The sequence below is a fragment of the Toxotes jaculatrix genome, chromosome 22 (genome assembly GCF_017976425.1).
Source record: "Toxotes jaculatrix isolate fToxJac2 chromosome 22, fToxJac2.pri, whole genome shotgun sequence".
Taxonomy (NCBI): domain Eukaryota; kingdom Metazoa; phylum Chordata; class Actinopteri; family Toxotidae; genus Toxotes; species Toxotes jaculatrix.
The window spans coordinates 14,923,360-14,943,279 of record NC_054415.1 but is presented as its reverse complement, the minus strand read 5'-3'; the positions used below and the strand labels follow the sequence as shown (position 1 = coordinate 14,943,279).

The window sequence follows — 19,920 nt, the reverse complement described above, 5'->3', positions numbered from 1 at the left end:
CTGGTGTGGTCCACACAGCTCTGATAACACGGACCAGTCCTGCTTCTTTCAAGTATATTATCAAGGGTTCAAGCATTTTGACATGTTACCAAAGATTTTTATTGTCACTTCACTATATGTGCAGGACATAGAGAAAAATCTAAATGCTGTCTCTCTCTCGCCGAGTGATTGGAGTGATGGGACAGGTCCTCAGAGATGTGCACCCTCAGGAACCTTTGGTGCTGCTCACCCTCTCCACAGCAGCACTGTTGACGGGCAGTGGGAGATGCTGCAGAGGTCTTCTCCTGGTTTTCCCCCCAACATTGAGCAAGAGATTGTTGTCTCTTCATCACTGGATCATTTGGCTCACCTTACTTCTGTAGTTGGCTTCATCATCATTGTGGGTGATGATGAGGCCTTGACTGACACCTTGTGAATGTCCTTGACTGAAACGCCCTCGTATGATTTCAGTGTCTCATCAGTCTACAGCTGGCTCTGTAGTACATACACCTCATACACCTGTGGCGTGTCAGAGCATCAGGTGGCTCACAAAGTTTGAAATAGTGTGTTTCCTGTTTTGTTGTTGTGTTTGGTGAAAGTGTTGTGTTTTGCTGTTGAAATCACTGTAACTCGGGTTTTTTTCCCCTCATTGTGAGTTGAAAGATTGTTGTATGTTGAAATTGTGAGTCTCTTCTGTTGACTCACCAATCAGTGACTTCATAGGTCGTAACGTAACTTCGGCTGCGCGAGCGCAGCGGAGGGAGTTTCCGTACTTGAGCAACTCTAGTGCAGCGGATCTGTAGTTGGACCCGCGTCCTTCTGTGAGAGCGGCTGTGCTGTGATGGATTCCTCCACCTTCCTTTACGATGTCCCTCCGCTCGTCGTCGAGAAGTTCTGTAAGATCATGGACACCGGAGATGACAGCCTCGGGTGGCGGGGACTAGGTGAGCAACCGCCGTTATTGTCGCGGAGATCGCAGCCGCACAAAGCGGCCCCTCTGCGGGCTGAGAAGCCGGATGATGGGAGGAAGAGGTCCAACTTTCAAAGTGTTGACTGTGATAACAGGAGGCTGTCTCTGTCTGAAATCTTTGGGGCTTTTAAAGAAAGATCTCAGTCAGATTACTTAAAAACCATCAAATCAGGTTGAATGGAACTGACTAGTGAGGCTTTTGTTAACAAAACAGATACTGTAACATCTCCTAAAATAGCAATAGTGTAATAGCACACTTTAAAAATCTTAGAATAAGACCTGTTAACTGCAGACAGTTCATTGAAACTGATAAATTATAAAATATTATGTATGATTTAGTTATTAAAGAAGTTTGACATCTGCTTGATTTTCTATGTTGCATGTAATAATAAAATGATTGCTTTCTTTGTTGGTTAGTAAGAATGTAGAAGCAGCTTCAAGTCATCCATATGAACCAGTGAATGTATGCCCAGGTGTACATACATGTGGGTAAAGGAATGAATGAATACATGTTCTTATTTTAATGTGACACTAAGTATAATGTGATATCCGTCTCCTCCTTGTCCCCAGCTGTCCGAGTCGTCCCCAGCCTGTTAGAAGTTCGCATGTTGGAGCGCACGGAGGCAGCAGGTCGGAGCCCCACCAGGGAGCTGCTGTGGTCCTGGGCCCAGCAGAATCCAAGAGTGCAGGACCTGCTCAAGGTGCTGCAGGACATGGGCCACCACAGGGCCCTGCAGCTCTTCCACAGTCAGTGTCAGTTACCAGCAGGTAAGGGTAAGTGTAGTGATCTTCTCTGGCTTTTGTGTCCGGTCTGTATGGAAGTGTTGGAGGGAAGTTATATCGCACATGAGCCCCTGTCGTGGTTCCTGTTTGTGGTGCATGTCTGATGTAAGCAAACCACACTGAACCAGTTGACCCTCAGATATAAAACTCTGATTTAATATTTAGGGAATGTTTTTTATTTCAGAATCACCTTCGCCCTCTGCCAACCAGCTCCCAGAGTCCACGGGGCAGACGTCAGCAGCTAAAGCGAAGGTAGAATTATTTGAATGTGTTTAGTCCTGTTGTTTAGTCTTCAGACAGGAAGTGGCCTTCTTGACCATTATATCGTGTCTGTGCGTCATGTCTGTGATCAGGAATCCCTCCAACCAGAGTCTGGCTCCTCGAGTCAAGCTTCAAGTCCTGGTAAGTACAGTGAACATTAAAATGAGTGCCGTCCGTGGCTTGTCAAAATGTGATTTTGAGCGTGCGTGTGTGTGTGTGTGTGCGTGTATTCCAGTGAAGTCTGCCAGAGAGAACCAGTCACATGTGATCACTCTCCAGGACATCATAGAGGGAACCAGAAACTTTCATCATGAGCTGAGAATTGCCGAGGGCCACTTTTCCAATGTCTACAGAGCACAGATTGGAAGTGGAACATTTGCAGTGAAGCTTTTTAAACAGGTTTGATTGATTGTTGATTCTGAAAGGAGCAGTGTGGCATCTTGGGAAAATACACCATTTTTCCTGTTTAACAACTTCAGGTGGAAATTTGTAAATTTCAAAATACATTGAAAGTTTGAGTTTGAGTGCAAGGCTAATTGGAGTTTATCCCTTATCCGTCTTTCTCCAGACTAATAAGGTGTCCTGGAGGAAGCTGTGGGAGATCTTCAGGAAAGAAATGGAAATCCATCATTTGTAAGGGTCAACCCTCACACTCAAAAACGCCTTTCTCTGTTTATCGGATAGAGCGGGTTCATTGTATTCAGCGTGGTGATGTGTTACAGGTATCAGCACCCGAATATCTTACCCTTATCGGGCTGTTTCTCTGATGAGGGCCACTACTGTCTGGTCTATCCTTACCTCCCCAGTGGATCGCTTTTCCGCAGACTACACCATCAGGTAGATTTATACTTTATCCACATCTCTTGTTGTTGTTGTTCATCCTGCTGTTTTTCCAGTATGTGGTGACTGTGAGGTGAGTTTTTGTTTTGCGACTCGCAAAACGGTTTCTAGGCAGAACTTCAAGTATCAGAGGAACAGGAAGTGAGCTTGTGGTACACAAGCGGGCAGTGGTTTTGTCTCACTTTGTGGAACGTCGTCGACAGATAAGAACAAAAAGGGAACGAATTTACAATGATGAAGAACTGTCCACGTAAAACGCTGTCACTTCTGGCCTTAGTGCAGACTGACACTGAGGAGGAGAGGACAGCTGTCTGTGGATTTATGCACAAGTATACGTGAGTTTGTTGTGTCTCAGTAAACCACACTTGCTCGGAGGACGTATGACGTCCTTGCTTGTCAGTTAAATGTCTATAATTAGAGGATGTAGGCTTTACCTGAAACCAGAGGAGGCCCACCTGCTTCCTGTGGCTGCTCCACTCAGAGCAGAGAGTGGAGGATCAGTGCGGGCTGGTGCTCTTCTCGCCAACGGGGCACTTACCTTGTAAGTTGGTTTCAGTTCATGAATTTAACCTATAGACGCAATTAGAAACATTTTTTTTTTCCCATTGTGGCCTCAACAGAAAGCACAGAATGTCCTCTAAAAGACACATGATCATTTATACATAGAAATCTTTCCTATTAGGGTTTTTGAGCAAGTCATCACAAACTCACCCACAGGTTTCTCAGCTCCTGTGTAGGTCGTCTGTTTACGTTGTTGTCCTCATTCGCTTCACTGATCTCTGCGCCACATGCATCCACAGTGGATGGAAACCTGGTCCTTATGTCATGCGTACTCAGTGGTCTGTGGAGGCCTTTACATCCAAGCCAAGCTGGTTTTGAAAGCATGTTTTTGTGTTAAATCTAAAGTGGTATGTTGTCGCCGCACAGGACAGACAGCAACCTCTGACTTGGCAAGAGCGCCTCGCCATCATCAAGGGAATCGCAAAGGCTCTGCATCACCTGCATACCACCCAGCCCTGCCCTGTCATCTGTGGCAACATCTCCAGGTACGAGTGTCTACACACACACACACACACTCACTTCACTGACTCCCAAGCACAGTTCCGGTTTTACAAACCCACCCCTGCTCCAGTCCTGAAAGAAACCAACTGATGACAACTTCAACCTACAAAGCTGACACGGTGTCTGTCTGTCTGTCTTCCCCCGCCACAGTTCTAACATACTCTTGGATGACGCCCTCCAACCCAAGCTGTCCGACTTCGGGTTGGCTCGTCTTCGTCCTCATTCAACCAATCAGTCCTGTACCATCACTCTTGATACGAGTTCCCACAGCAACCTGGGATACCTCCCTGAGGAGTACATCCGAGATGGCAAGCTTTCCTTCAGCCTGGACGTTTACAGCTTTGGAATGGTGATTGTGACAAGCTCATGGGCGTAGCTTTAACTACTTTACATTGTTTTTTAGTAGAAGAAGTCATTAATGAATTAATTTGAGTTTACTTACTCTCAGGTCATAATGGAAACAGTAACAGGACGGAAGGTTATAGAAGATGCACCTAAACAAACACTGCTGGTGAGTCAACACTGAAGCTGTGTGTTCAGGTTTTACACAGAGTTTACCAGAAAAATAGGAATGCATTTACAATCTGTAGTTGCATTGTGTAGGATATAAATAAAGAATTAGCGCCTCGTGATGTGTTGTACTCATAAACCACATGCGCGCTCTGTCTCTCCCTTCCCTCCTTCAGAGAGATCTGCTCGTCACTAAGGTGGAGGACAGCGGTGGCGTGGACTCTTGTCTGCAGTTTTTGGACAAGACGGCCGATCAGTGGCCGACTGCCATGGCCCTCAGTCTGCTGTCTCTGTCCTTGGACTGCACTGCAAGCCGCCACCGCCAAAGACCAAGCATGGAGAACGTGAGCGTTAACAGTTCATTCTTGACTTTTAAGACATTATCTATTATTATTATCCTGCTGCTGGAGGATTGCTGGATTGAAGTACCTGTGGATATAATAAATCCTCTAAATCTCAACTGTCTTCAGGTGCTCCTGGCGCTGAGCCAGCTGCTTCCTCCACCGAGATGCCCGCCTGCCGACCAGCCCCGCAGCCTGGACGATGGAGCCCCTGTTAGTGCCCAGCGGCTTCCCTCGTCCTCCATACCCGTGGAGCACGAAGAGCAGCGCAGCCCACCTGTCTCTCCGACGCAGGCGGAGCCCTGTGAATACAGCCAGTCAGAGGTGACGCACCTGAGTGACGCTGTGGGCGCTCAAGGCGAAGCGGCAGTAGACCTGTACAGCAGCTGGCCTGTGCAGTGCAGCTGCCCGGCTGAGACGGGCGGTCTGGCCTGTGAGGACTGCAGGGCTAACGGGTTCACCTCCGACCACGCGGAGAGTCCTCAGAGTAAGTCTCTTTAAGACACTCAGCTCCTGCATATGGTCACATTCCATCATCTAAAACTTCCAGGTGATTCCTAGATGTCGCTTCATCTGAGGAAACAGACGTCATCTAAAACATCCTCAAATAAAAATCAATCAGTGCGATCACTTATATATATTTATTACACGTGGAATACGCTGAGTGTGTGTCAGCCTAATAAAACAAATCTGTTGTTATGTTGTTGTTGTTTTGTGTGTGTGTTTCAGCCGACTTCGGTGTGGTGGAAAACGCAGCCAAGCAGAGACTGAGGAACAAACTGAGTCTTTATAACGGAGGGTTGATCCGCACAGAGGAACTGTTCTCTGAGACAGGACTGCAGTAGAGACCAGAGTCCCTTCAACAGTCCCGACAACAGCTCTCTGGACCGATGTGTTGTCTGTTGCATCCCTGTAAGCTACGGTATCACAGTGTGACACCTGAAAATGTTCTCATTCAGATGGTAATTACTAAAACTTAAAAGATAGCATGACTTTAAACAACACAAACTAACTTAGACACCTCAGAGCACATTAATGTCAAAGTGTAGCAGTGGAAGTAACTGCCCTGTGTTATTATTACTATTAGAATTGGTGTTATTAGAATACCAGCAGGTTGATTTGCATTAAATGACTTGTAAATAACAACATCCACGTGGTGTAAATCTTATTTAAATACCTTAAATACTATCTGCTCCCCTTGTGTTTTCATCAAGAAGAAGTTTTTGGTTTTTATTTTATTTTAATGACCTAAAATGAGAGTATGTGTTTTTTTTCCAGTGCATTTGGCTTTGCAGTTGTTTTTTAAGAGAAAAAGCTAAACCAGATTACCAAGCTGCCCACAGCAGATGTGTGGGTTGCAGTCAAAAAGCCTGTAGTGGTGAGGAAGGTTACTAAAGATAAGAGTTGGTTTAATTCTCTTCATGCTTGTGACGCGATCCAGCGCTTCCTGAAATCCTCACGTGATTGGTTGAGTTCCAAATCTAAACCTGCATCTATCCAATCAGAACGTCTTATCAAATATGTAAATAATGTAAAAACCCTATATACTTTTTGTCTGAATATAATAATTTAAGTTCATTGTTTTTATTTAATTATTATTTTAATTGCTTAACTTTCTCTACATGTATTTTCCTTTTTTTTTTTTTCTCCCCACATTATCTGTTTTGTTGTTACTTCCTGTCTGTAGCTGATGGTTAGATGTACCCTGCATATAAACTGAAAGCTTCCTTTCTCAGGAGGTGTAATTCTGTTTTGGACAGGAAACTGTACTTGAATCGAAGGCTGAAAGAACTGAGTTTGTCTCTGTACTGATCTTCCATGTGTTATAAATAAAGTATTTTAATTTTTTTTTAATTTTTTAAAGACAAGTGTAAGTTCAGTCTTAGCACCACTTTTATGTTTTCCTAAGTCCGTTTGAATTCTCCTTCACATCTTTGCTTGACGTTTTCCGTGTAGTTCAAGGAAAAGTGCTCATGAAAGGACAGTAGCGGTATCTGATGGCTTCCCAGCATGCACTGGGGCAATAGAATTATTCATCTTAATTCATCTTAATTTTATCTGTGCTGTTGCGCTGGTAACTGGTGTTATTGTGATCTGCAGTGTTTCCACATTCTTGTACAATTAGACAACAGTAGTGATGGATTACATCCTGAGTGATGTGTGCAGATGTGAGCAGAAACTGATCTGATGACTTGAGGGGACACCGATAGTGAATTATGCTGCAAGTAATGACCCCATGTTATCATGAGTGAGAGATCAAGCCCAACAGGAAGTTTGTATCTCGAATTGCGTGTTGTGACCAACACACTGATGAAATCATAGTCTGAGAAAATTAAAATGAGCATGTCAGAGTCAGCTGTTTGCTCTAACTAGTACTGACAACACATTTGAAAACATTTCTTTGGGGCCAACAGCGTTTCTTTTAAATCAAATTTTGAAACTGAAATTAGTGAGTCAAGTACAAGAAGAAGTGTCTCAATAAAAGAAAATACAGCACAGGATGCAATTACAGCGTCACACCCACATACAACCACATGTTATCATGTGACCGCAGTTCAGTTCTCAAGAGGGAACAATAGTGACAACTGCTGATTAAGTGATGTGGTGAGATACGAAAGCTCAACAACAACAACAACAACAAAAGTAAAACTAAAAACTAACTAAAACTAGTAAGTGAAACAGGAAATTGAAGATTACACACATGTGTTGTGGATTCTCTGTTCATTTTCTTACACTGGGACACTTCAAACATTACATTCAAACATGACACTATTGACTACATTCATCATAAGAAGGATATGCTTCTATAAACAGCTGATTGGTTCCTGCCAGAGAACTGCATCAATATAAAGAGCCGTGTTGGCGTCATCATAAGAGGAGCGTTTGTCATCTTCCTGTCTCAGTTGGCAGCAATGTTGGAAGGGTGGGTGGAGGAGACGCTAATTACTATTCACAGTTCCATGTTGTGAGTGTGCAGCGGTGCTTTCTCCTGGATGAGGCTGACAAACTCGTGTTTCTCCAGGCAGCCTCGACACTCTTCTCCCCACGAGGCTAGAATGTTCCTCAGCTCCAAAACTCTCAGCTTTTTGAGCCCGTCGCTGCTCAGATCCCTCAGCTGAGGCTCTGCAGACAAACACACGACACGGGACACAGGTTTTGTTCTGCGTCTGCACACATAGATGCACAAAGGAACGGTTCGTCTTTGAACACACTTTACCGTATCTAAGCTCGCAGATCTGCGTGTCTGTGCTACTGAGGCGCTGACAGATCTTCTCAACGGGGACATGGGAGGCCAGAGGTCGAGCCACTGATGCTGTGACGCGTGTTGCTGCATCACTGCTGGCTCCGAGGTAGTAACACTAGGACAGCACATAAACGTATTGGTCAAATCTGCAGATACACCAAACTACAAAAAGAGACAGGTGATGAAATAGGTTGCAGCACAAAGCGGGGTCAGTGAAGCAGGGCAGGGCAACATGACTAGTTTCTGTTAGATGCTCTGATACACTCCACTGTATCATCATCAGATGTGGCAGACTTCGTGGAAATCTGATGTTTTCACATCCCAGATTATGAATAAATACATTTAAACATTAAATATTCTTATCTCTCCTATTTGTAGGTGTAATAAGGAAAAGGCAACAGTAGTAATCTTAAGTGTTTATCAAAACAAAAATAACTATGAACCATTTGAATAACAGGGTGTTTTAGTTTAGCCCGATCTCTCCCTAACTTCAACCAAGGTAAAAAGAAATGTGTCTTGAAGGTCAAATACAAGTTTTTAAGCCTGAAATATAATAATTTAATTGGATTTCAAGTTTTTAAATAGATTTTTTTCTCATAAAATATCCATAAATGTTATTTTCTTTGTTGCGGCGATGCTCTCACCAGCCTTGCCTCCTTCCCCTGGGCATCAGCGCAGGCCCGGACCAGCTCTTCCTCCACCAGGGCAGGAGTGAGTTCCGTGTGGGCTGAGTTCACGATGCCATACAGTCTGTGGAGAAAGCTCACACACACTGCACACCAGTTTCCCCACTTCGTTATACATATACAGTATGCATCTGACACATTTATCAGTGTGTGAAACACACCTGTTACAGTAAACTGAGGTTGTGTTTTCCTGTGTGTACACTGCATGAAGACATACATGTTATTTTGACTCAAAGAGGATAGTCTCTGTGGGTGCTTTGTGGCCCACCCACCCACATGTGAATTAGATCAAATCAGTTGAGTGTCCTGACACCTGCTCACATTCATTCAAAAACTGTCTCTTGATATTTTTAGAAATTGTGTGTTCCCTTCCTTTACTTACAATTTTGTTTGCCTTCAATACAGGAAAACCTCAGGAGCTGTATCCTGTGAGCCATGTCTGTAATTTTTACATTCATCTCCTAACAAAGTCCTACCTGTATTCTGACTCAGATCCCTGTAAAATAACTTCGCAAAAGTCATTTGTGAGGTTTCAGCCCGACTTCGTCAGCACATGCAGGGCCGCTTGTGGTGCGGACGCAGGCATGCAGGGCTGATTTATTATTGACATTTGGAGTAAATGCCTGATTGAGTAACACTGCTAAACCACAGACTGATCACACTTCTGATCACACCATGCTGTCTAACCTTCACAGTCCTCTGCGGCAGATAAAGTAAACCCCCTGAACAACAGGAGAATGGCAAGGGACAGCACCGACATGGCAGAGTTTGCGGTTAGTTATTAATAGCTCCGGCCAACAGCCTGCCGCCGCAGCACGGACTGAGGCTCCGGGACACACGTCACCGCGGGGTTAAGGAAGGGGGCATGAACAGGGAAAGTCCCGTTAATGTTTCCCACAGAACATGTTATATAATGTTTCATACAGTTAAGACCATTTCGACGCTTAAAAGTCTGGAAAGAAAAACTTTTTTTTGTAAATCCCCACGTCCCTATTTATTTTCTCCCTCTTTGCCTGTACCCTTGGGCAGGTTGTGTTTTTGAAAATGTATTTTGTGCCTTTGCATGTCCTACATAGGCCTATATTTATCTCATTGCCTTCTATAAAAAAGTGAATAATAATATAAAATAATAAAATCTAGTGCTTAAAACGTTTATTCATTTGTTTGTTTGTTTATTTTACAGTTCTGTACGTTAACAAATAATAATGCACTATCAGAATAAAAGCTCGTAACTTCTTTGATTGGTTCATAGAAGCTTTTACTCTGACAAAAAAAAATGCTACCGGAAGTCGTTCCTGTGAGCGGAAGCCGGTTAACGTGCGCGTGGTCCAGCCCTTCTAGCTGAGAGTTTTCAGCATGGCGGCTATTGGGGTTCATTTCGGTTATACCTGCGCTTGTGTGGCGATATTTAAGGTGAGTGTCGCACAGTTTGACTCTACAGACACTCTCACACGCCGACCTTCTTCTTGTGGTATTTAATACAGTGACAGGTTTGATCTTAAATCCAAAATTGGCACTGAAACAGCGCGGGATGTAGCTGCTAACAAACTCCACACCAACAGAATGAATCAAGTCATTTCACGAGTGATGGGTCTGTCCGTCACAGTACAGCTGCGCAGTCCACTCTTAACGAAAAATAGTCCCACTTTAAACTGTAAAAAGCAGAACTGACAGCAAAGCTTTCCTTTAGTGATTCCTTGTTACATTATCGTAATGTCATGAATATAGTGCAGTGTGCTACAGTGCTATTTGAACCAGAGCAGCAGCACAGGGCGCTGCTCACATGCACACAGACTGTATTTTAAATGCATCTCTGTCTCATCATTGATGACACCTTGGTGTGTATGTGTGTGTGTGTTGTTTAGGACGGACGGGCAGATGTGGTGGCTAATGATGCAGGAGACAGAGTAACTCCAGCTGTGGTGGCCTACAGAGACACTGAGCAGGTACTTCACAGTTTATCATTGACAGTCATGTGCTGTGTAAAGCCTCTATAGCTTTTTCACAGAGAAACAAAGAGGCTGACATGTTGGATTTTGTCTTATAGCAGCCCCTTTATTGACAGATTTTTTTACCTTTTGCAGATTGTAGGCATTGCAGCAAAACAAGGACGGGTCCGCAACGCTGCCAACACAGTTGTTAAAGTGAAACAAGTGCTGGGGAGAAGGTGACACACTTCACTGTCGTGTTGGCTAATCATAAAGCTATGGAACAAATTTTTAACGTGTTGAATATTGAAATCAAAATAATATGTCAGCAGGCAGATTTACAGAACAATTTGTAGCCTGACTCTTGGCTTGAATGTTTGAGGAGGCGGCCATTCATCATATAAATGACCTGTAATCAACAGAATCAGCTAATTGATGTACAGATGTGTAGGATATCACTGAATGAGTAGATTCTCTCTCTCTCTCTCTCTCTCTCTGTCTCCCAATGTCCAGCTTTGATGATCCAGAGACACAAACGCACAAAACAGAGACCAAGTGTCGGGTGAGTTTGTGAGCAGATCCGCAGTTGTGTTGTCTGTGTCGGTTTTGTTTGTTAGCTATATTTTTGAAAACACCGGATGAACCCACAGCGATTGACTGTACAGGTAAAGCAGTGAATACTCAGACTGAGCAGTGTGTGCTGTGTTCAGGTGGTGAACAGAAACCAGAAGCCTTATTATGAGATCACAGCAGGAGAACACCCAGAGTATGTTGCTCCAGAGGATGTTGCAAAACTCGTCTTCCACAAAATGAAAGGTAAGCTTGTGGAAAACACACACACACACACATTCACGTGTTGTAAACAGTAACTTTATTGGTTATTACTTGCATCCTGACAGAAACGGCTCAGTCAGCTCTGGGCTCTGATGTAACGGACGCAGTGATCACGGTCCCTTTCGAGTTTGCACATGCTCAGAAGCGTGCTCTGAGGTAGGCCACGTTACCCTCTGCTCGTCTGTACTACTTTGTTGTGACACAGTGAAAATCGTTCTATTTGCAGTGTTTGATAGAGTCTGGGTTTGTTTTGTGCAGGGAGGCAGCTGAGGCTGCAGGGTTCCATGTCCTGAGGCTGATCCATGAGCCTGCTGCTGCTCTGTTGGCCTATAACATCGGACAGGACTGTTATTCTGGAAAGAGGTGCGTGTTGTGGAACACGTTACATGTCAAGAGTTGACCTGTTTCCTCATTTGCTGATGTTAGCCTTTTTCCAAAATGATGAATACATGGGTCTAGACTGCCACCTGCTGGTGGTTATGATGGAATAGCGTGGGGAATGTTTTCCTGACTCACTTTGGGCTGTAATACCAATCAGTCATGGTCTGAATGCCTCAGTCTGTCTGAGTATTGTTGCTGACCATGTTCATCCTTTCATGGCCACAGTTCATCATCTTCTAATGGCTACCTCCAGCAGGATAATGCCCCATGTCACAAAGCTAAAGTCGTCTCAAACTGGTTTCAGTTTGCCCTCATACTGATCTGTTCTGTGTTGACAGCCATGTCCTGGTGTATAAGCTGGGCGGGACGTCCTTGAGCGTGACGGTGCTGCAGGTCAATGGAGGAATGTTCCGGGTTCTCAACACCCGCACTGACCACAGCATCGGAGGAGAGAGCTTCACCCAGGCCCTGGCCCAGCACCTGGCCGCTGAGTTCAAACGGTAGCTGTTGTGTTAAGTAGTATTTATGATTGGTTAGGGTTAGATAGCATCTTATGAAATTTGAATCTAGTTTTGAATCCCTTATTAAATCCAATCATCTTCGACCTGGGATCTAAAATGAACTGCCCAACTAATCCTGCTTCATGACACAGGCCTCTCATGTCTTTACATGCAAAGCATATGATGCACCTCTGCTGCTAATCAAGTATGATCCATAGTGACACCACCTGTCCTACAGAGCAGCCAGTCTCAGAGAGCTGGTTCATGTTTTGTGTGTGTGTGTGTGTCACTCGCATATCCCTTCTGATGTCTCACACACACCTGCTCCTACACAGTGTCTTTCCTTCCTCATGTTATTTCTCTGTGTTTCTCACGCAGCACCTTTAAACATGATGTGAGCGGTAACGCTCGGGCGATGCTGAAGCTGATGAACGGCGCAGACATGGCCAAACACTCTCTGTCCTCGCTGGGATCGGCCAACTGCTTCGTCGACTCCCTGCACGACGGCATTGACTTTGAATGCAACGTCTCGAGGTAAAACACAGGACAATGCACAGATGTTAGCATCGGTCAGTCGGCCACTGTCAACAATTGTTACCAACGCTTGTTGTTGCCAACACGATAATCTCAGTGTTGTGTTTCCTCAGAGCTCGATTTGAGTTGCTCTGCTCCTCGCTCTTCAACAAGAGCATCCAGCCAATCAGACCCCTGCTGGAGGAGGCGGGACTCTCCACCAGCAACATTAACAAGGTACAAGATTTACAGAAGTGTCTGAATGAGAGTGACTGTTATTATTATTATTATTTTTTTTAATTCTTTGATGTGTCGGCGTGTTTCAGGTGGTGCTTTGCGGTGGGTCAGCCAGGATCCCTCGACTCCAGCAGATGATTCGTGAGATGTTTCCCGATGTGGAGCTTCTCAGCTCGGCGCCGCCTGATGAGGTCATCGCCGTGGGAGCGGCGCTGGAAGCGGGTTTACTGGTCGGCAAAGACAGCCTTGCCCCTGAGGAAGAGTCGGTCACAGTGGATGTTTCTGCCACTGACATACTTGTGAAGGTATACTGATCAGTTAAGAACACACAACTGAATATTCAGCAGTGAGAATACGAATTACTTTCACTTTTCCATGCGTTTAAATATAAACGTTTTAATTTTATTAGTCGATCCTGCCTGATCTAAAGACTTTAACACATTCATTTTAATTTGTTCTGTCTGGTTTGGTTGTGTGTGGGTGCTGCAGGAGGTGGATGAATCCGGATCTGAGGTGTTCACTGTTCTTCTCCCGTCCGGCACGCCCCTCCCTGCCCGCAGACATCACATCCTGAGTGGAGGGGGGAAGCTGTCCTCCCTCTGTCTGGAGATTTACCAGAGATTTGTCACGGAGCAGCCGGAAAAACTAGCTAAGGTACAGAAAACTGCTTTGTTTCAAAAACATTAGAAATTATGACAGAATACATTTGTCAACATCCTTTTTTTTCTCCCCGTAAGGAAGACGAGATGTTGAAGAGATGGAACTGACTTTATTAAACAATAAAAAGAAGAGATGAGATTTTCATAGACTTTTCAGTAGACTTTTTTTTTTTTTTTTTCCTTTCTAACAAGAAGTAGGGCTTGGTTGGAAAACAACAGACTGACATTTGGACCCACATCAGATGTAATAGCACAGAGAGAAAAAGGGAGTGTACAGTAACATTATTGTCAGGCTGGAAGCCCTGCAGCGACAAATTAGCCCGGGAAGAATACAACAAACCTGAAGAGACACCTCACACAAGTCGCACCACGCACGAACGGAGGCAACGGTCATGATAAGACGTTTAATAATGTGACGCTGGTGCAGCATTGTGTATCATAAGCATCTCACAACAAGCAGACAGCAGACATCCACTCTTATCTGAATTAATGATGACTTTATTAGTAATAATTGAACCTCAGCATTAATCTGCTTGTGTGTGTGTGTCATGTACAGATTATCTTGAGAGACCTGCAGCCCACAGAGGAGAACCACAGCATCGACACTGTGGTGACCATGAAGAGGTATCCACCCTCCCAGCATCAGTGCGTGTGCCTCCTCGCATGACCGCTGGTATGTAACTGTTTTTCTGTATGTTGCAGGGACGGCTCCGTTCATGTTTCCTGTGCGGAGCAGAGCACCGGGAGGTCTGAGGCCGTCACCGTAGCAGTTTCATCGTGAAGCCGCCGACCTGCCGTCCAAGTGACCACGGTGCCAGTACACGGTGTCAGTGCAATGTCTTTTTCTATTTTTCACTCAATAAACATAATCAAACCAATTATATGCTCAGATTTATTACTGTCTGGGTTTTTATATATATTCTCATCAAATATTATATGACGCTGCTTATCAGTGGGGACTTTTCATGCAGCTGCAGCTAAAGTGGTGGTGGTGATGCAACAACATGTAGCATGCAAAAAAAAAAAAAAGTCATTTCTGCTCATGAAACATTTGCTTTATTTCAAAAGTACACTTCAAGTATCTGGTCTGCGAGTCTTTGCACACGTCAAGTCTTCATGGTGAGTGCAAAAGGAGAGTGATGACAGAAAAGAAGACCCCATATAGTCACTGCAGGAGCCATCGCGTGTGATTTGTTTCAGTCATGACCTCAGGTTGAAAAACGCTGTGTATTGCAGCAGCAGTGTTTGTATGGAGCCTCCTATTTCCACTAAGTATCTCCTGTAGAAATGACTAAAAAAATTATATATGTATTACTATATTTAAACATGCTGTGCGTTCTACACTTACTCCATCCTGTCCATGCTCAACCCTCGATTGTCCACACACTAGATAATATCGGGGTGTGAAGAGTGGTGGGGTGGGGGGTGGGTAGAGTCTTTGGGTTAGGAGTGAACATATGTGTGTATCAGTTTACATCCCATACAAAACAGAACAAAAAAAAAAGCTACATCTTTATCCGTGCGGTCGCTAAGTGAAGCGTTTCCATTCCGGGCGTGTGGATATTTCTGGAAGTGTTTTCTGGCCTTCAGCATCCGTACTCGGGAACGATGCGACACTTGAGGATCTTCAGGTAGTTCTGGACCTTGTTGGAGTCTCGGCGGAAGCAGTAGAGGAGGTCGTAGTCTTTCATCAGGCGCCATTCGGCACTGTCAGACGGCAGCCAAGCCTCAGGAGAAGCCTGGCTGCTGACGGAGTTACTGATGAGCCCCAACGTCTGCATCTGGAGCACAGAGGACACACACACACACACATTTAAATTATAATACTCACAATACTACACAAATACTCAGGATGAATAGATTCATACACTTAGACGTGTCTGTTATGTGGCCTACCCTCGTTGATTTAAATGGAGGTGGACAAAAAAATAAGAACACCTGTCAGTCTAATGAGTCACTTTGTGGAAATGTTTTTCTTTCTTGTTTTTATATCTTGATTCAGTCATTCATTGTATGAAATATAAAATATTAACACTCGCCCTTTTCATACAAATAAATATACTGGTTAGTTGGATGATGCCTATTGGTCGATTTGGACAAAGGGAGGAAGACAGACAGGCAGAGTGGTGGCTTCCTTTTTTTTTACATTGCGGCTGAATGAATGTCCGAACGATAGGTCGTGTGAGGGTGAACGGTGCAGTTTGCATCTGTTGTGTGACGCAAGGACTTTGCCATCTGGGTGTCTTTGTCATTTACTAGGATTATGCAACCTGACAAGGAAATACATCCCCGGAAGCTACGTGAACCCCAAGCATCCAGCACGCGACCTGCCGTGCCATTTCACCTCGATATAAGACATACAGTACCTTCTCAGCCACTTTCTCTACACCTTTGCGTAGCTCGTGCACCATGTCGCTCATCTCCAGAGCTTTATTGGAGCTGAAGTTGTTGAAGTCGTGCTGGTGAGCCATGCTCTGGTGGAAATGCCACAGAGGATCCCTCCACGCCACCAGGAGCTTCAGAATCACCTCCGTCAGCTCCTCTCTCTGCAGTGACAACACGACAGGCGGATGCAGAAGACATTTAAAAGCCAGTTCAAACTCAAGCCGTCCTTTAAGTCATGACGGCTCTGTGTAGTTAGGATGACATTTATATCACTGGATGTTTGAGGATGATGCAAAAAAATAAATAAATATAAAGGGAAACAACAAGGAAAAAAATCTAAAAGAAATATTTCAAATACCCATGTAGAGTGGCGTCTTGTAGAAAGGAACAAAGGAAGAAAAACTCAAGATGAGGGATGAGAGAACATTGCATTCTCACTGGAAACATGATGAGGACAGTTCGTGCCAATGAGAGGAAATAGCTTTTCAGGAAGGTTAATTCACCGCCATTCTCTGAGCGTTCTCCTTGCCATTTGGGGTGAAGATGGTGGAGGTGTGACAGTTGCGACCGACCCGGCCAATTTGATTCTTACTGGGCAGGAAGTACTGCTCCTTGAGAGGACAGACACGAGCGCAAGAATGAAATGTCAGAGGTCAGGTGTCATCTAAATGGCAACTGTGTCCAGAGTCCAAAAGTGATGAATGAAACAACAGAATAGCCTGCTACTGCAAACAGTCACAAACAGCTTAACATCCTTCTCTCTCTCTCACTATGTGTGTGTGTGTGTGCCAGTTTATGAAGTGCAACTAGCCAAAGCAAACTCAGCCTATATATACATTTAGCAATACGTTTGTCCAAGCATAAATATCCCCATTACACAATCAAACATAAACATCATTAGGAAAGTAATGAAACAATTTGCACGATGAGACTCACAAACTCAGAGTGAAGGTCGTTCGAGATGCCGTGCATCCTGGCCGAGTGCTGGATGACCCGGTCAAACAGGTTGGCCAGGGAGACTACGTGGCACCCAGCTTGAGCGTTGGTACAGATGGGTGCTGCACCGATGCTGGTCAGTCTCCTGCAGAACACCAGACAGACCAACACCACCCACACAACAGACACTGGGAGAGACCAGAGAAGAAAAGAGGAACTAAATAAAACAAAATGTCCAACACACAGAACAATAACTGATGCATGTCATGTCCTCGCTTTTAAAAAAGTGTTTGTCTCTTTTTTAGTTTTTCTAAAAAAAAAAGAAAAAAAAAGTAATGTCTGAGGACAGATGAAAAATTAAGAAGTGAATGAAATACAGAGGAGAAATCATGATGGAGAGGTGAACATGAGGAAGACAGGATGACATGCAGAAAAGACTGACGGTTCTGACAGCTCTTCCTCTGGGTTCCTTCATGCGGAGTTCCAGTCCTGCACTAGTTACCTGATCTGATGTGTCCAGGCATCCTGCAGGGCGCAGAAGGAGGCTTTGTCTCAGAGCAGAGGGTGCAGAAGCTTTTCTGTTCAAAGACCCCCGCAGCTTCATGTGAGGGTCCCTCACTCACCATTTCACTCTCACACTTTAATATCTAAGAAAAAGAGAGGGAGGGAGGGAGGGAGATAGAGAGAGGGCGGGGGCAAAGAAAGGGATGGGTAGAACATTTACAGTGACCAGGAGCTACTGTCCTGTGAGTCAGATGTAAACACTACATAGTAAAATAAGTGTGCGTCAGTACAGTACTGAGTCCTGGTTGTTCCAAACTTCTTCCATCCACTGTGCTCTGAGGAACCTTCAATACCCTTCAACCTTATGGTACACATATCACACTGACATTCATAAGTCTACATATATATAAATATAAGTATATATAAATGGCCCCTCAAGTGCTAGAAGTCTGTCTCCTTTCAGGCTGTGTGTGTGTGTGGGGGGGGGGGCAAGGTTTAGGTTAGGGTTAGGGGCTGGGGAATGGATGATGTCATCAACAGGTCCCTATGAATATGGTACAACAAAGATGTGTGTGTGTGTGTGTCTGAGTGAGGGAGACTATTACAATAAAGTGACCTAAGGCCGTCTGCGAGATGACATCACCAGCCTCAGACGTCATTCAGGCAAAGCATGGCGGGACTGTCTGTCCAGCACTGTTTGGTAGCTGACACTCACTCAGCTCACTCAGCAGTATTCACGTTTATATGTCGTGCAGGCTGAGATACCAGCCCATTAAAAGGGCATGCAGAGCACTGATAGGAAGAGAAGTGGAAGCCGGTGAGTGAGCTTTGCCGGAGCTCAGACTGACACCACAGGGCAGCAGTAAATGAATGTCACGTTGTTTAGAAAGTCAGTCCAATGACGTCAGCTAATTGGAGCCTGAATCAGTTTGTCTCTGTTATGAGCAGCTGACTCACTTTGCTGTGTGTTGGTCAGGTATCGTGACGTTGGCCAGTGGAAACATGACAGGAAACAATCAGCAGAGAAGGTTAGAATTCCTGAGGACATTTTATTTTACAATACCATTAATGATATCATGACTAACTTCACTGAAACACTGACAGTAACACCATTTTTCCCATTTTCCTGCCTTGTTAAGCAGTAACAATATTACTGTTCAATAACATATGTTATGACATATTTTAATTGGTGATAATGAGAAAATATGTTATCATAAATGCCTTCATACATATCTTTTTTTTTATGAGAACTGTTTATTTTGTTAAAACAAAGAATATTTTGTTGTCACAGAGAGCGAGTGAGCAGACGTGTGTGGGCCAGTGAGAGTAATACGTAGGTATACCTGCGTGTTTTAGTCAATGAAAGTTTCCGGAGATGACTAAAAGGCTGGTGCTCCACGTGACTCTGCTGCACGTTCTTACACACACACACACGCGGGAACATAGTGTTGTCGGGCAGACGGTCTCGTGTTGTCACATTCAGACTGACCTGCAGAGTAACGGGGTGACTGTTACAGCCGTACATGCCCCTGGGCCAGCACCTTCACAGGCTTTGGCCTTTTGCTCCATTTTTTACAGAACAAGAACTTCCTCTGTGAAGACAGACCTGCAGCTCAGGCTACTACACTAAAATATAGTTTTGTTTGGGACAAAGTCTCCACAGAGTGCTGTGCTTATACCACTCATAAAGATGTAGGTGGGGTGACGTACTGCAGCACTGGTGAGTGACATCAAGGCTGCAGAGATGTCAGGGCCTTCCAGCCAAACTCAAACTGGGCTGTCAGCTGACTGTTGGGTTATGTGGTAGCTCAGGCAGCATGCTCCAGTTGTTGAGCGGGTGCCCAGGTATTGAATCAGTAGACTTGCCTGCACCCTTACATGACACATAACTTCATATAGATTTTGTTCCTGTGCTTAGTAAGACGGGTCAGCTGACAGCGGTCAAAAAAGGTTTCTCATAACAGCAGGGTTGCTAATTCGTGGCTATTGGTAAAACTATTGGAACCAGTTGTACAGTGTCGGTGGCTGGACAACCGAACAGGTCATGGCATTCAGACAATCCAGCTATAAGATCAGATCATGGCACAGAGTATCTGCTCTTTGCTTGGGTGAAAGTAGGAATTAAAGACAACTTAAAGCTACGTTAGGTCAGGGCTAGAGAATGGTGCCCTCTGTCACGGGGGCCCAGAACATTTATGGTGGCATAGCCTAGTATGCACTGCGGGGCCTTTTGGTAGGTCAAGCATCATTTAACATAAATAGTTGGCTTTTATAGGAATTCTTAGCCAACTTTTGACAGATTTTACTTTGTATTTATAACTGTAAAATTGACATTAATTACTTCTCAGGCATTGGACACTGGAAAAA

General features: G+C 44.5%; 4 protein-coding genes across 6 annotated transcripts; 2 read left to right on the top strand and 2 right to left on the bottom strand.

The window, feature by feature from the left end:
• Window positions 1-762: 762 nt before the first annotated feature.
• On the top strand, window positions 763-6,614 carry irak3 (interleukin-1 receptor-associated kinase 3). 2 transcript variants are annotated; one of them, XM_041030592.1, is made up of 13 exons: window positions 763-923; window positions 1,520-1,717; window positions 1,917-1,984; window positions 2,086-2,134; window positions 2,229-2,392; window positions 2,562-2,626; window positions 2,716-2,830; window positions 3,761-3,879; window positions 4,046-4,244; window positions 4,344-4,406; window positions 4,582-4,749; window positions 4,876-5,233; window positions 5,476-6,614. In XM_041030592.1, exons 1-13 carry the CDS (start codon window positions 821-823, stop codon window positions 5,589-5,591), a joined length of 1,785 nt encoding a protein of 594 aa, XP_040886526.1. In that variant the 5' UTR covers window positions 763-820; the 3' UTR covers window positions 5,592-6,614. The 2 variants fall into 2 exon arrangements, with proteins under 2 accessions (XP_040886526.1, XP_040886525.1); XM_041030591.1 differs by having other exon boundaries at window positions 1,520-1,723.
• Window positions 6,615-6,764: 150 nt separating this feature from the next.
• Window positions 6,765-9,445, bottom strand: cdnf (cerebral dopamine neurotrophic factor). 2 transcript variants are annotated; one of them, XM_041030316.1, is made up of 4 exons: window positions 9,364-9,445; window positions 8,635-8,762; window positions 7,964-8,105; window positions 6,765-7,869 (listed from the first exon to the last, which is right to left on the bottom strand). In XM_041030316.1, the coding sequence occupies exons 1-4, from the start codon at window positions 9,434-9,436 to the stop codon at window positions 7,697-7,699; spliced, it is 516 nt and encodes a 171-aa protein (XP_040886250.1). In that variant the 5' UTR covers window positions 9,437-9,445; the 3' UTR covers window positions 6,765-7,696. The 2 variants fall into 2 exon arrangements, with proteins under 2 accessions (XP_040886250.1, XP_040886249.1); XM_041030315.1 differs by lacking the exon at window positions 9,364-9,445 and adding an exon at window positions 9,059-9,349 and having other exon boundaries at window positions 6,767-7,869.
• A 551-nt stretch (window positions 9,446-9,996) lies between these two features.
• Window positions 9,997-14,606, top strand: hspa14 (heat shock protein 14). The gene is made up of 14 exons (XM_041030207.1): window positions 9,997-10,089; window positions 10,542-10,622; window positions 10,761-10,843; window positions 11,118-11,166; window positions 11,315-11,420; window positions 11,504-11,594; window positions 11,697-11,801; window positions 12,158-12,319; window positions 12,698-12,853; window positions 12,967-13,069; window positions 13,159-13,374; window positions 13,559-13,723; window positions 14,285-14,352; window positions 14,431-14,606. The coding sequence occupies exons 1-14, from the start codon at window positions 10,033-10,035 to the stop codon at window positions 14,507-14,509; spliced, it is 1,521 nt and encodes a 506-aa protein (XP_040886141.1). The 5' UTR covers window positions 9,997-10,032; the 3' UTR covers window positions 14,510-14,606.
• Window positions 14,607-15,285: 679 nt separating this feature from the next.
• prl2 (prolactin 2) lies at window positions 15,286-19,078 on the bottom strand. The gene is made up of 6 exons (XM_041030679.1): window positions 19,043-19,078; window positions 17,552-17,696; window positions 17,050-17,237; window positions 16,617-16,724; window positions 16,095-16,274; window positions 15,286-15,509 (listed from the first exon to the last, which is right to left on the bottom strand). The coding sequence occupies exons 1-6, from the start codon at window positions 19,076-19,078 to the stop codon at window positions 15,315-15,317; spliced, it is 852 nt and encodes a 283-aa protein (XP_040886613.1). The 3' UTR covers window positions 15,286-15,314.
• Between the last annotated feature and the right edge of the window lie 842 nt (window positions 19,079-19,920).